The sequence below is a fragment of the Polyodon spathula genome, chromosome 15 (genome assembly GCF_017654505.1).
Source record: "Polyodon spathula isolate WHYD16114869_AA chromosome 15, ASM1765450v1, whole genome shotgun sequence".
NCBI classification, from domain to species: Eukaryota; Metazoa; Chordata; class Actinopteri; order Acipenseriformes; family Polyodontidae; genus Polyodon; species Polyodon spathula.
This window is the reverse complement of record NC_054548.1, coordinates 21,510,867-21,525,208: the sequence shown is the minus strand read 5'-3', so window position 1 is coordinate 21,525,208 and position 14,342 is coordinate 21,510,867. Positions and strand designations below refer to the sequence as shown.

Genomic DNA, 14,342 nt, shown 5'->3' with positions numbered 1-14,342 from the left:
GAGGCAGTAGAACTGTGGGAGGAAGAACAGGGTGGCTATAGAGAGACTGACAAACTATGGGGGTGAGATGGACACCCACAGAAGACATGCAAGAAGGGAAGTTTGAAATAGAAGCAGGAACACCTGTAGGGGGCCTGCTGGACGCCCACAGGAAGATATTGGTAGAGGAGAGCGTGTTTACAGGAAAGTCAACAGCAGGGGTCTGCTGGATGCCCACTGCAGAGTTGAGAGAAATGGCTGTTGAGACCCATGACTTGTGAAGCGGGATTTCGACCAAGCCCGGGGCCATTAACGAGGTTGGACTGTTGACAGTGGGGGGCCATTTGGATGCCCATATTGGATGAATAGACGCCTGAGACACTGGGATTCCCAGGGGCCGGGAGGAGATCTGCAGGGGCCTGTTGGACTTACCAGAGTCACTGGTTGAATTATTCTGGCTTGTTGTATTGATAATAGTAGCTTTTTTATACTGGACAGGCTGTTGGGATGTTAATGGAACTGGAACCAATTGTCTGATGAAGAGGACCGGGTACAGGAGCAGCAGCAGTAGCATTGGATATAATGATACTAGAGTCACTCATGTGTCTTATTGCGGCTGGAAAATGAACTGCTGGATTACGTACTCCAAAATGGCCATGACAGTGGCCTTCGTCAGCTGAGGTAGCTGTACTGCATCTAATTACTGAAGAGCGCCGATTTGTGATGATGTCATTGCAAGAGCGACTGGAATCAAGATGTATGTTGATTAAAGACAGGTAGTGAGAAAATAACTTTTCTTTGCAGGCAGATGAAGTGAATGGAATGTCCTTTTCATTGAGGCAGTTTTTAAGTTTTATTCCATTTCTTAATGTGAAGAACTGCTGTTTTGCGAAGGGGGAGACAAGAGCTGTGTTGAAATGAAGTAGACGGCTGGGCTGAAGAATGGATTTGTGTAGAGCCAGGATTCCGGTTTTTATTTCTAATTGTAGCTGCATGGTGAAATGCCAAAAAAGACGAAGTTGGGAGGATGACTGATGTCTGAAGAGAAGCCAGAGTCTGAGGAGAAGTTAGAATCTGAAGAGAAGCCAGAGTCTGAGGAGAAGTTAGAATCTGAAGAGAATCCAGAGTCTGAGGAGAAGTTAGAATCTTAAGAGAAGCCAGAGTCTGAGGAGCAGAAGGTTGCCACTATTCTGGTAAAAGAGCAAACAGATCATCGTCCAAAGAGTAATCTAGAATTCCTTCCATGACGAATGTGAATGAATCACAAAACGAGAGAGGGGATTACATGGGTATTTTTGTGTTTTGATAGGGTACAGTTAGATGACGTAGGGGCTGTCCCTCCTCCCGAACTTGTTTTATTAAACTTCATTATATTTATATAATATTCACAAAAAAACTTAGCACTGTTAAATGTAATTCATTCCAACCTAAATTTAAAAACAGGGACAAAATAAACAAGTTTAGTTTCTTTTAAATGTAATTCATGTATCCTACATCATTGTAGAAAAAACAAAAACAAAACACAAATTACTTAAAATACGATATGCAATGATTAAAAACAACAGTGGCAATTTTTCACCATTGAGCAGTTTTTAAATGTAATAAATATTTCAACACCAATAACATATGATATTATATTCTATTTTCACTCATAAAAGGTAATTCTAGCCAATGCATTAAAACTAACTTGATTGCTGGTAGAACCATGACTGCTGACCATGCTAGAATACGATAAAATCAGTTCCAGAATGAGAGGCTTGTGCTACCGGTGTCGTGTTATTTTCAGGTATGCCTTAAAAAGTGGTACCTTCTGTTAAGAAAGCAGGGAAGCAGACATTCAAATTTGGTATGTTATGCTGGGGTAAGTCTTTTACACCGTTTTTAATGCAGTTCATCATCATTTTCCACCATTAAGAAAATGGTATGTGAATATTCATCATATGCAATACATTGGCTCTTCTTTTTTACTTGTGTAACTTTGTGGACTTGTCTTGTTCGACATGAATGTTTTTTTTTCTATTTAGAGAAATTGATTGTCTGATTCCAGTTTAAGTTTGCAAAAAAAATAAATCAGATTGCAAATGATTGCACCTGTACCAGTCTGACAGTGTACCACTTTTAATGCAACAGTATACCACTTTCTGACATTACATGGATCACATTTTGGTATACATACCACATTTGGAGGATGTGCCACTTTCTAACACCACACTGGTATTAACCAGTATTTAATGTAGTTCGAACCGGAATCAGCCATTCAGAACTTTCGAAATTTCTGGTTAGGTTTGGAGCCGAACCGGAACGGAAAAGCTTCTGGTTCAAATCACACAGTTATTCAACCGTGTGATATGTATGATATATATATATATAGATATATTATATATAAATATATATATATATATATATATATATATATATATATATATATATCTTAGGAATTAATTCCTTAATTGACTTTAAGTTCTAAGCAAAGAACCAAAATTAAATAAAATAAATATAAATATGGGTTAGCAATCAAGTTTGTGTAATTTCTAGTTTGTTCGTAAGGGTACAGATTTAAATGGGAAGTTCTAACAAACATACATTTCTCCTTAAAAAAAAAAAAACAACCTTCACAAAACAATATGCAGCACATGTCATATGAATGAATCTACCAAGGAACCTCTGTAGTGTCATTTTTAATACAATAATATGAGCAAGGTAGGAACACAGCATAATCTTCTGATGGTGAATGTAATTCTGCAAAACAGTCAGAACATGTTGAAAAACAACAAAACTTGGATTGAAACACTACAACAAAGTTTACTTGAGCTAATAGAGTGCAAAGCGACGCACAAGAGGTTAATGTTTAGTTTCAATATCAGCAAACCGTTTAAATACAGTGCAATGCTTCTTCCTGTTTACTTTTAAATCTTGCTTTTTCAAAGATGGCCCTGCCCCCTTTCTGGATTGAGGGACAGTTTTAAAAAGCGTGCTGCCTGCTGATTTGGTCCAGTTCAATTTTGAACAATGCTACAGAGCAAGGAAGAGAATTATCCAATCATACACAGTTATTTGGGATACTTTGCATTTGTTAGACAGTTTGCTCCTTGTACACACTGCATAGTAAAGCAAATAGATTGCACAGTATTACTATACAGTGTACATGTGCACCCCTGTGTTACAAAACATTTACCTTACAGCAACAAAATATTCTTGTCAATGAAAAATCATACTGTTTACTACCAAATGACATGCAATGTACCGGCTCCCTGGGATTTAGGCTAAAAACCACATGAAAAGCTGTTGTGCAATTAAATATTAATATAGTGCACAGAAATGGAAAGCACATTTAAGTGCATACTGGCAGTGAGAAACACAAACATCAAAATTAATAACTATTGTATGTAAGAGACTTGAGTGCATTGCATTGGGAATAGCTTTTTTTCACTACAATAGCCAGTTGCAAATTATTGATTTGTTCAGTAATACAAGTCATATACTTGGAGAGGCCTCTGTTCCTCAGCAAGAGAACAGAATTTCTTCCATGGCAAGAACAACATAATTTAAACATGTTAAGAGTTTTCAAGGCTTGACAATGTTGAATAAAAATGTCAAAACACATAATAATTGCACTGAAGGGAGTCAAAAAAAAATAGTTTTAGCCAAACTGAGTTTCACTTTCAGTTTTACACAGACAGTTCTTATTGGAGTTTAGGGAGGGAGGTGGGTGGGGTCAAATTTGAAAAAATACTGAGAGGTACTACCGTACAAAAAAACAGTGGGAGATTCAAACCGTTGTGTAACTTTACTTCACCCAGACATGATGCAGCTCCGGAAGATGTGCCTGCATATACTTGGAATGTTAGTTATGGGCACAGTGTATGGTACTGGTAAGTGTATAAGTGTATATATATATATATATATATATATATATATATATATATATATATATATATATATATATATATATATATATATATATATATATATATATATATATATTCTTTATTGCATTTTGTACTACAGAATGTAGCTGTTAAATAGTTTTTCATTTTATAAAATATAAAGTTTCTGCTTTCTGCTCATAATGCATAAAATCATAATTTTAAACATGAATGATGTCACTTGAAGGTAGAGGCGGGGGGCTTTGCAAAATGCTGCAGTGTATGTGCATTATTGATAGTTACATAATAACAATAATAACAAAAAACATCTTGCAGTTTCAGCAGAACTTGTAAGAACACAACGTGTTGTTACAGCCACACTGGGAGAAAATGTCACCCTCAGGTGTGAGCTATCAAAATCCAAAGATGTGTTACAAGTTACTTGGCAGAAGACAAAAGGACAATCGTTTGAAAATATTGCCACATACAACAAGCGCTTTGGAGCAACAATTACAGATGCTTTCAGAGACCGCATGACTGTCATCCAAGTGAGAAAAGATGTTTCTTGTATAACCATTCAAGGAGTTAAGGAGGCAGATGAAACCTGTTATAACTGTTTATTCAATGCATATCCTGACGGAGCAATCATTGGAACGACCTGTCTATCTGTCTATGGTAAAACATATCATTTTTAAATGACATACTTAAAAATTTTACGGGAGAAAATAAGGTCATGTATAAAACTAATGACATGTCCACTGTCGTCTATTGGTGACAAAAAGTGACGTTCACCGCACTTGTAACACAATGTAAGTATATTACAGTATTTATATATATATATATATATATATATATATATATATATATATATATATATATATATATATATATATATATATATATATATATGTGTGTGTGTGTGTGTGTGTGTGTGTGTGTGTGTGTGTGTGTATATATATATATATATATATATATATACAGTAGTCTCTGCGTATAGGAACACCTCAGAGAACGCTTCGCTTGCTTTCCAGAGGGAGTTCTCTAGCCATAGACTACTGTATATATACATTCCTCAATTCTTCCCAAAAATTGTAACAAAGAGTAGTATTTTAAGCACTGTTGTTTTGGATGCAAAGCCCACATACTGCATGTTTTTTGTGGTTAATTGAAGTAAAACAATGTTATGTGTGCTTTTAGAATTATAGCTCATTAAATAATTCCATAAACCTACCCATCATGCACTTTGATTCTCTGTGTAAGACTCAAAAAAAAAAAAAAGTTATAAAATAAAAAATGTGTTTTAAGAAACATAATTTTATTTTAATATGTGGGTAGTAAAAGTCTGCATGCCTTGAATTCAGGTAGGTAATCTTTTATACATTTTTGATTAATCAAACGAAACAAGGTGTTTAACTGAAAGAAAGTCATGCTTTGCAGAACCTGTAAATTAGGCATGCAAACAGAGCTTTTTAAACCTTGATATGTACTATAAATTAATATGTGGTACTATACTAGTATTTCCCTAATTGAAAAACATGTGCCTCTTTGAAACATTGCACATGAGCCCTACATAACAAGTACAAGGGCAAGAATTATAGAACTATTTCATTAGCCCCAGCAAGAATCTGTGTGCAGTTTCATTTATTTAATTAAATGAAGACTTCTATCTAGAATGCTTTAGTTAAAATGTTGCATTTATAAACTGCAGCTGAGGTGGCATCAGGCTTTTAACACGTAGTTTGGAGATGCCTGTTGATAGTTCAGACATTATTTTTCTGAATTCCTTTTTGCAGCTAAACCATACTTTTCTATTTTAGAAATACATGAGCCACATTTCGAAGTAGAGAGTATTTCGAAGCCAGAGAGTGGTCATGAAGAAGTCAAATCAATAACCTGTTCAGTTACTGGAAAACCAGCGCCAAGCATTTCATGGAATGCCACTGAAGATGTGTTTGTAAATCAAGAACAATACTCTGTTGTGAATCCTAATGGAACAACTACTCTGATATGCAAGGCCACTGTACTGCCATCGAGGATTTCTAACAAAGAGGTAGTGGTAAACTGTATAGTTACCCACCCGGCAATAACAAGTGAAAAAAAAATATCCAGAGTTATTAGTGGTAAGTACTAATTCTATGTACTCGTGCTAACAGTTGTAAATCATAGCATTACAACTCATTTATTTTGATTCATTGAATTCTGATTTTGCATTTTACTGTATATCAAACAATGTTTATTGTATTAAATTAACAAGGTAAATAAAGTGTGTTCTAACAGGGACTGGGGAGTACAGGCCTTAGAAGTTCGGTAATTTACACACAATGTGTTATTTGTATATTTTCCTGTTGCTTTTTTGTACTTATCTTATTTGTATTGTATAATATATACAGCTCTGGAAAAAATTAAGAGACCACTGCAAAATTATCAGTTTCTCTGGTTTTACTATTTATAGGTATGTGTTTGGGTTAAATGAACATTTTTGTTTTATTCTATAAACTACTGACAACATTTTTCCCAAATTCCAAATAAAAATATTGTCATTTAGAGCATTTATTTGCAGAAAATTACAACTGGTCAAAATAACAAAAAAGATGCAGTGTTGTCAGACCTCGAATAATGCAAGGAAAATAAGTTCAGATTCATTTTTAAACAACACAATACTAATGTTTTAACTTAGGAAGAGTTCAAAAATCAATATTTGGTGGAATAACCCTGATTTTCAAGCACAGCTTTCATGCGTCTTGGCATGCTCTCCACCAGTCTTTCACGTAGATTTTGGATTACTTTATGCCACTCCTGGTGCAAAAATTCAAGCAGCTTGGCTTTGTTTGATGGCTTGTGACCATCCATCTTCCTCTTGATCGCATTCCAGAGGTTTTCAATGGGGTTCAGGTCTGGAGATTGGGCTGGCCATGACAGGGTCTTGATCTGGTGGTCCTCCATCCACACCTTGATTGACCTGGCTGTGTGGCATGGAGCATTGTCCTGCTGGAAAAAACAATCCTCAGAGTTGGGGAACATTGTCAGAGCAGAAGGAAGCACGTTTTCTTCAAGGACAACCTTGTACATGGCTTGATTCATACCAAAGCTGCCTGATTCCAGCCTTGCTGAAGCACCCCCAGATCATCACCGATCCTCCACTACATTTCACAGTGGGTGCGAGACACTGTGGCTTGTAGGCCTCTCCAGGTCTCCGTCTAACCATTAGACGACCAGGTGTTGGGCAAAGCTGAAAATTGGACTCATCTGAGGGTGCTTCAGCAAGGCTGGAATCGGGCAGATTTGTCTTTGTGAATGACGCATGAATCAAGCCAAGTACAAGGTTGTCCTGGAAGAAAACTTGCTTCCTTCTGCTCTGACAATGTTCCCCAACTCTGAGGATTGTTTTTTCCAGCAGGACAATGCTCCATGCCACACAGCCAGGTCAATCAAGGTGTGGATGGAGGACCACCAGATCAAGACCCTGTCATGGCCAGCCCAATCTCCAGACCTGAACCCCATTGAAAACCTCTGGAATGTGATCAAGAGGAAGATGGATGGTCACAAGCCATCAAACAAAGCCGAGCTGCTTGAATTTTTGCGCCAGGAGTGGCATAAAGTCACCCAACATCAATGTGAAAGACTGGTGGAGAGCATGCCAAGACGCATGAAAGCTGTGCTTGAAAATCAGGGTTATTCCACCAAATATTGATTTCTGAACTCTTCCTAAGTTAAAACATTAGTATTGTGTTGTTTAAAAATGAATCTGAACTTATTTTCTTTGCATTATTCGAGGTCTGACAACACTGCATCTTTTTTGTTATTTTGACCAGTTGTCATTTTCTGCAAATAAATGCTCTAAATGACAATATTTTTATTTGGAATTTGGGAGAAATGTTGTCAGTAGTTTATAGAATAAAACAAAAATGTTCATTTTACCCAAACACATACCTATAAATAGTAAAACCAGAGAAACTGATAATTTTTTTTTCTAGACATACATACATATATATAGATATATATATATATATAGATATATAGACTATATTATCTATATATATATATATATATTATATATATATATGTTCAAGACAACTCACTTTTGTAAAAGAATAAAATGGTTACTTTTTCTTTTTTCCCCAGAAGCACCAACCATTGAGTCTTACTTGGAAAAAAAAAAATCTAAACCACTAAAAAGTAGGTATCTTATGAAATTGAAATAGTTAAGTATCAACGAACCTTTGATTTACTGTTATTGATTTATGTTTGTTTCTGAAATCATCTATTGTATTAGGTAAGTCATGGACTTCCAGTTCATTAACTATTATAGGATGTATACAGGTAGTGTGTTTCAGAGATTGCAGTCCATGTCTACTCCAGTAGAACCAGACACATTTGAATCTGACACTCCCAGAAACGAGAGGTTTGATTTTCATAGTACCACCTCTGTAGCCCAAGATTATGAAAATCGTTATTTATGTAAATTGAAATGTGAAAAATGTTATTTAAATGACAGTTATTTAGATCTACCTCTGTTTAGATCACTTGACCCCAGGGTATCATAGCATTCTGTCAATCAACTTAATGGTTTAAAAAATAATTGATTGACAAACACTGATGTGAAACTGCTCTACATAAAGTTACTATTACAAAGCACAGCTATGGTACCTCTATTAAATTTGATCTAATTCTGAGTATTATTATAACATTGTAAAAGGCAACACAAACTCTCTAAAAGCATGAACAAAGGTGAATTAAATATATTTCAATTGAGCAGTCAGAAACTGAAAGTCATTGCAGCTAATGTAAATCATTAGATTTATACACAATAACTATGTAAGTAAGATATTAGTAATAAAATAATGCTGTTAGTAGCATATATCCAACTTAAGCGAAATAATGTTAATAGCAAGTTTCATGATAACTGGAAAAACAGTTTTCCAGATAGTGGTATATGGAAAAATATGACTGCCTCTATTATATCACAGGGCATGACATTTAGAATTATTGCCTATCACTACTGTTGTGATTCTGTAAATTGATTCTTAAAACAGCATTGCATTGGCATACTTTAAAGAACAGGAGGCACTACCGAAGAAACTGTAAATTGAAGAATACATCTAAATCTGATTTTATTTACAGATGCAGTAACAATTGGACTTCCCATTGGATTATTATTATTATTATTATTATTATTATTATTAAGTGTACTTGGAGTTGTGGAAATATTTAAGTTCGGCAGGAAAAAAAATGGAAAAAACGCTGAAAGGTACGATTGAACATAATAACATAAAAAAGTTTACAAACGAGAGGAGGCCATTCAGCCCATCTTGCTAGTTTGGTTGTTAGTATTGATAAGCATTTTCTTTTACTTTCAGAGGCCTTTTAATTTTGTGATCCTTCTGCACACATTCACATACATCCTCCACTGATTATTTCTAACTAAGAAATATTTTAATTCCATTCAGATTTTTAATTGTATCCTTAAATAAAACCACTACCATAAAATACTGTATTAGTTTGAATCTTGTATGTATGCCTGTGAAAAATAATTCCCACAGGTTAAATTCAAAATAACAGTGTGATTCTTATTTTAGCCCTCAGAAAAGGTTTCCAAAGGACAATGAATCAGGATCAGTCATTGAAATCAATGATCCCTTGAGGACTCCGTTAAAAAATATAAGGTAAGGTTTTATATTCAAAGTAAAATCTACAGTAACATGTCTTACAGCAACAACTGTATTTAGGATGTATTGATCAACACCAACTCTAGCTATCCAGTTGTTAAACAATTATAAAGGGTATGAAATATAATCAATGCACTTTGCTTCTTTTGTTTTTTTTACCCATCCCCCCTCCTCCATGTTTTACATCACAGCAAACTTAAAAATGACTGTCTGCCATCTCTTGTAAATGTGCCCTTTTTTCAGATCTTACACCTTTTCAGCTTATCCCGTTATTCTATTGATGTTTTTTTTTTTTTTTTTTTTTTTTTTTTTTTTTTACATTGAAAATGTTTTGGATGTACACATATTGAACAGACTATATCTCCACACACATTTCTCACACTAACGGAAATGCAGAAGATTTCAACAGTGAAGATCTCGTTTGTAACGTGACCTCACACAACTTTGCACTAAAATGCCGTACCAAGAAATTCTTTATTAACAACTGAGTTCTGTAGAAAGTAGCTCTGGGAAGCACATTCGGACAAACAAGAATAAATAAGCATACAAACAAGAATAAACAAGACTTGAGGTTTAGAGAGCTCTTCATTTTTAATATTCATGTGATAGCATATATATAATGTTTCAAATTATTGCCGTCTGCAGGTGACTCCTAAAATAATGATGCCTTGTTTTTATAAAGATGTTTTTCAAAAACTACTGCTGCTACTACAAAGTTATTTTCCAGTTTGGTGATTGGATAGCTGATTGCTTTAAGCTCTAGATTTTTCAGTGCCCTAACATTAAGAAAAGATGTAAAGCATGTTACACTAGCCTTACACACCTATCATCTGCACCAAGAACAAAAACAGGGCCCAACATGAATGTATTAAATTAGCTTAGCGAGGAATTTGTGCCAGTGGTCTATTTCTGCAGGATGCCAACCTCAGACCAGGCTAGATAATCGACCCTGTATAAAGTAGAAGTTAAATCTTTTAAATCTGATTCATAGGGCAAGAGCTGTCACTTGTCAAGTAAAAAAAAAAAAAATCTGAAAATTAAAAAAAAAAAAATGTTGGTTCCATAAATTTCTTCAAAGAGACAAATGTGGTGCTTAATATCAGTTTGCTGCAACTCTTAAAAAATGAAGTTCCAGAAAGTTACTAAAATGCCCAGGGTGGATTAAGCATCTATTGAGGAATTTGTTATAATTCCAGTATACAATTGAGTATTAGTAAGCATTTGCTTTTTATCATCCATTCATGTGCCTTCAATTTTCTGGTCCATCTGCACACATTCACCTACATCCTGCACGGTTTATTTCTCTCTAAGATACATTAACATATTTTAAATACATTCAGATTTTTCTTTAATATAATAATGCTTTTAATTGTGTCCTTGTAAAATATTGTATTAGCTTGAATCTTGTATGTATGTCTGCGAAGAATAGTTCACACAGGTCAAATTCAGAATAACAGTGTGATTATTATTTTAGTGCTCAGAAAAGGTTTCTAAAGGACAATGAATCAAGATCAGTTAGTGAAAACCATGATCCTTTGAGGACTCTGTTAAATAAATGTTTTACATCACAGCAAACATAAAAAGGAACATGCATGTTTCTGACATCTCTGTGCCCCTTTTCAAATATTACACCTTTTCATGTTATTTTTTCTGTTGATGGTATATTTTAACATTACACTTTTTTTGGTTGTGCAAATATTGAACAGACTATAAAGAACTTCTTCTATTTTTAGTTTGAATACAGATCAACCTCTTGCAAGCCCATTGAGGAACAGGACACCATTAAAAAATAAAAAGTAAGTTCTCAAATACATGAGAGCAGGGAGCAGGGGATGAGGGGTTAAGAACAAAATATACAGTGGCTTGATTTACATGCAGTTTAGAAATTCCATTGCAATAACATATTGAAAAACATAACTTGTGTAATTGTAAGAATATTGAAACTTTGCATCATGCCTGAATTCATATTTTATACAAATCTTTTGATTCACATTGTAGTCTTTCTATCTAGATTGTCAATTCAAACAATTATTATTTTTTTTAAGTTGACAGAGATAATCCTTGAGTTGTGTGCCAGATCCAAAGCCAATATGTCAAAGCTACCTCCAAATAGCAGCCATATAAGGTTCAAGGTCAAAGTCATTGGTCACTTAATTGTAATGTTTAGACAAAATGATGCTACCATAACAGACCTTCCATCTATGACCTCATCAAAACAATTATCTTTCCTCAACCTGTGAAACTGATCTAAGATTTGTGCTAAAATTAAGACTTTATTTAGGTTTATTGACTTATGATATGTTTGTGTTCGGTGACTACCTCTACATAGATACATTTTAATAATGTGCCTGTTTTCATGTAATTATTACAAAGTCCCTAATACAATCATTCCCATTTTAGTTGTAATGGATTTTCGCCATTGGAAGGATCACAAAATACAAACCATGCTCCTTTCAGGCACATGACTCCATCCAAAAATAAAAAGTAATTTTTTTTTTTATTCATGCTAAAGATAAACCTTATTTTTTTGGCTTTAAAAACAAATGTGCAATGAATCAGCTTTCATTACTAATCCAGTGATTTCCATCTTAGCCTTTCTAAAAGTTTGCTAAGTGACCAATCCCCTGCTTTGAAGAACACTACTCCGGAAAAAAAGGAAGCCAAAAGTAAAAGGTAAGTTTAGATGTATTTGAAATGGACAGAAATGCCATGAATTACTAATAAATACAAACACCAGCAAAGGTGATTCCAGTGCTGGTATTTGTTCCAGACATGCCCTACATATTGTTCTGTACAGTAAGCTAATCTTAACTTGCTATGACAGCATTCTGTTCAAAATATTGTTTTGTTTGGAGTATTGATCACAATCTGTACTGTACTTCAAATTCCTTGTCTAATCTTTATCTGAGGCTCTGTGAACTCTTTTAACTCATATTAAATTAAAAGTCAAACAGTTTGAATATAATACAGAAAGAGCTGTAAATGTTTTATACAATTCTCATAGAATTTGGATATTGAGGTTTTGTTTGTACAGCTGCTATCACCATGCATTTTGCCACAATAGCGTGGTTCATTTAGAAGGTCAGTATAGATTGCTGGAGTCCGAATTAGTTATTGTATTTAATTTAACTAATTAAGCAATTATGCACATATTTGCTTTGTTAATAATGTGTATAACAGACATGTACAATGTACTGTAGCCAAACTTATAAGTGAGCATTTTATTATACAATGTATTATGTGTTGTTGGACAGATGTATAATTATTTGTTCCAAGTTTCCAACAGTGCTCCCCTCATGTAAAAGTTACATTCACCTGCACTTGTGGTGTATAGTCAGCTTTTCGTGCCCATAACAGACAACAAGCTGACCTTTGAATTCTAAATAAGCCTTATTGGCTGGTTTCACAGACCCCAATCATCACTAATCTTGGACTGCCTAATGTTACCTGAGCTAACGTAGTCCAAGAGTAGTGCTAATTGGGGTCTGTGAAACCATAGGTACTGTAAATGTGTCTATTATGCCAAGAAGAGGTTATCACTGGGAATCAATAATTCCATTAGGCTCGTGCAGTAATGATGTTTCAATCACCTACTTAGAACATCCTGCTAGAAGATGATGCTATGGAAGCCACTGGAAATTACATTAAACAGCATGTGACATTGAAACCTCTAAAATACAGAAACCAGCGCCCCCTATTGGCCATTCTGCAGTAACACACACACACACACACACACACACACACACATATACATGGAATTCTTTGCATAATGTATCTTACTGTACCATACAAATACTATGCCAAATGTTGTTTTCTCTTTAATAAAATCGTTTTTACATTTTTCAGGGCAATACGCTATTAACTATAATAATAAAATCAAGACGTATTGGACTATTGATTAAAATCTACATTTTCCAAGATACACAACGGGGGACTGTAAAAGATGAAGATTTATGGCCAAGTAAACAATATCTACTATATATCATGAGTTGCTATAGATTTCAATTGTTCATACTTCATACAATACTCCATTGAATATCTTTATTGTTGCATCTGATCTCCTGTTTCCAACACCTACTGTACTGTACACATGTGAGCACTGAAATATGCTATATTTTCACTTTCAAATATTCAGAATGTTGTACATATTTCTTATGTATTGTTTGTCATTTTGTATAATTGAATTTCTGTAAAACGTTTGTCTGTCTCCCTGTTTTGATTTTTTTTCTCCTTTATGCATTTTGAAAATCTGCATTTTTCCACTTTTTAAGAATCAATCATGGTGGTGAGCCCAGCAAGGGTTCCTAAACTAATTGCTTCCTGAAACGTAGAGCAGAACCCTGTTTTTATACAGTAAGTTGTAACACCTGGCACTAAAAAATGTCCACAAATCACAAAAATCCTGAGTTTTAACAGATCTTGATGCTGTAATTCTAAACTGTATACTTATGAGATCAGCAGCTAGAGCCATGGCTATTTGCATCAAAGAATGACGTAGACGGTAAGTAAAGGAAAATTATATCCCTGCAGCTAAAAACTATGTTTGGGAAAAGCAATGTCTGGAACCCAAATGCAGTGTAATTTAGCAGTTCTGATGTTTTTCTTACTGTGGGACAGTGGTTCCATTATCCGCTGTGCTGTAATGACAGTAAGTTCAAAATGATACTATAATCATCAGGCATATCCTAACACTGCCTTTTAATTCTGCACAGTTCTTTATTAGCCATCGAATTATACACAACGCCAAGAGGTCCACAAAATATCATGTTTATACATTTTAGGATAGTATTAGATACTTGCTATTAATATCTTTAAAACAGAGTCCACTGTC

The 14,342-nt window shown here is 34.5% G+C and overlaps 1 protein-coding gene across 2 annotated transcripts; it reads left to right on the top strand.

Annotated features, from left to right (window-relative positions):
* Positions 1-3,759: 3,759 nt before the first annotated feature.
* Positions 3,760-13,676, top strand: LOC121327714 (OX-2 membrane glycoprotein-like). 2 transcript variants are annotated; one of them, XM_041271862.1, is made up of 10 exons: positions 3,760-3,851; positions 4,182-4,520; positions 5,663-5,965; positions 7,968-8,021; positions 8,967-9,093; positions 9,422-9,508; positions 11,245-11,307; positions 11,912-11,995; positions 12,104-12,184; positions 13,358-13,675. In XM_041271862.1, exons 1-10 carry the CDS (start codon positions 3,782-3,784, stop codon positions 13,371-13,373), a joined length of 1,224 nt encoding a protein of 407 aa, XP_041127796.1. In that variant the 5' UTR covers positions 3,760-3,781; the 3' UTR covers positions 13,374-13,675. The 2 variants fall into 2 exon arrangements, with proteins under 2 accessions (XP_041127796.1, XP_041127798.1); XM_041271864.1 differs by lacking the exon at positions 11,912-11,995 and having other exon boundaries at positions 13,358-13,676.
* Positions 13,677-14,342: the final 666 nt, after the last annotated feature.

Excerpts from the sequence above, each read along its gene's own strand:
- LOC121327714 (XM_041271862.1), top strand. The coding sequence starts at position 3,782 with ATGATGCAGCTCCGGAAGATGTGCCTGCATATACTTGGAATGTTAGTT. Across the intron at positions 5,966-7,967 it reads AATATCCAGAGTTATTAGTG|AAGCACCAACCATTGAGTCT; the intron begins GTAAGTACTAAT and ends TTTTTTCCCCAG. Across the intron at positions 9,509-11,244 it reads ACTCCGTTAAAAAATATAAG|TTTGAATACAGATCAACCTC; the intron begins GTAAGGTTTTAT and ends TTCTATTTTTAG.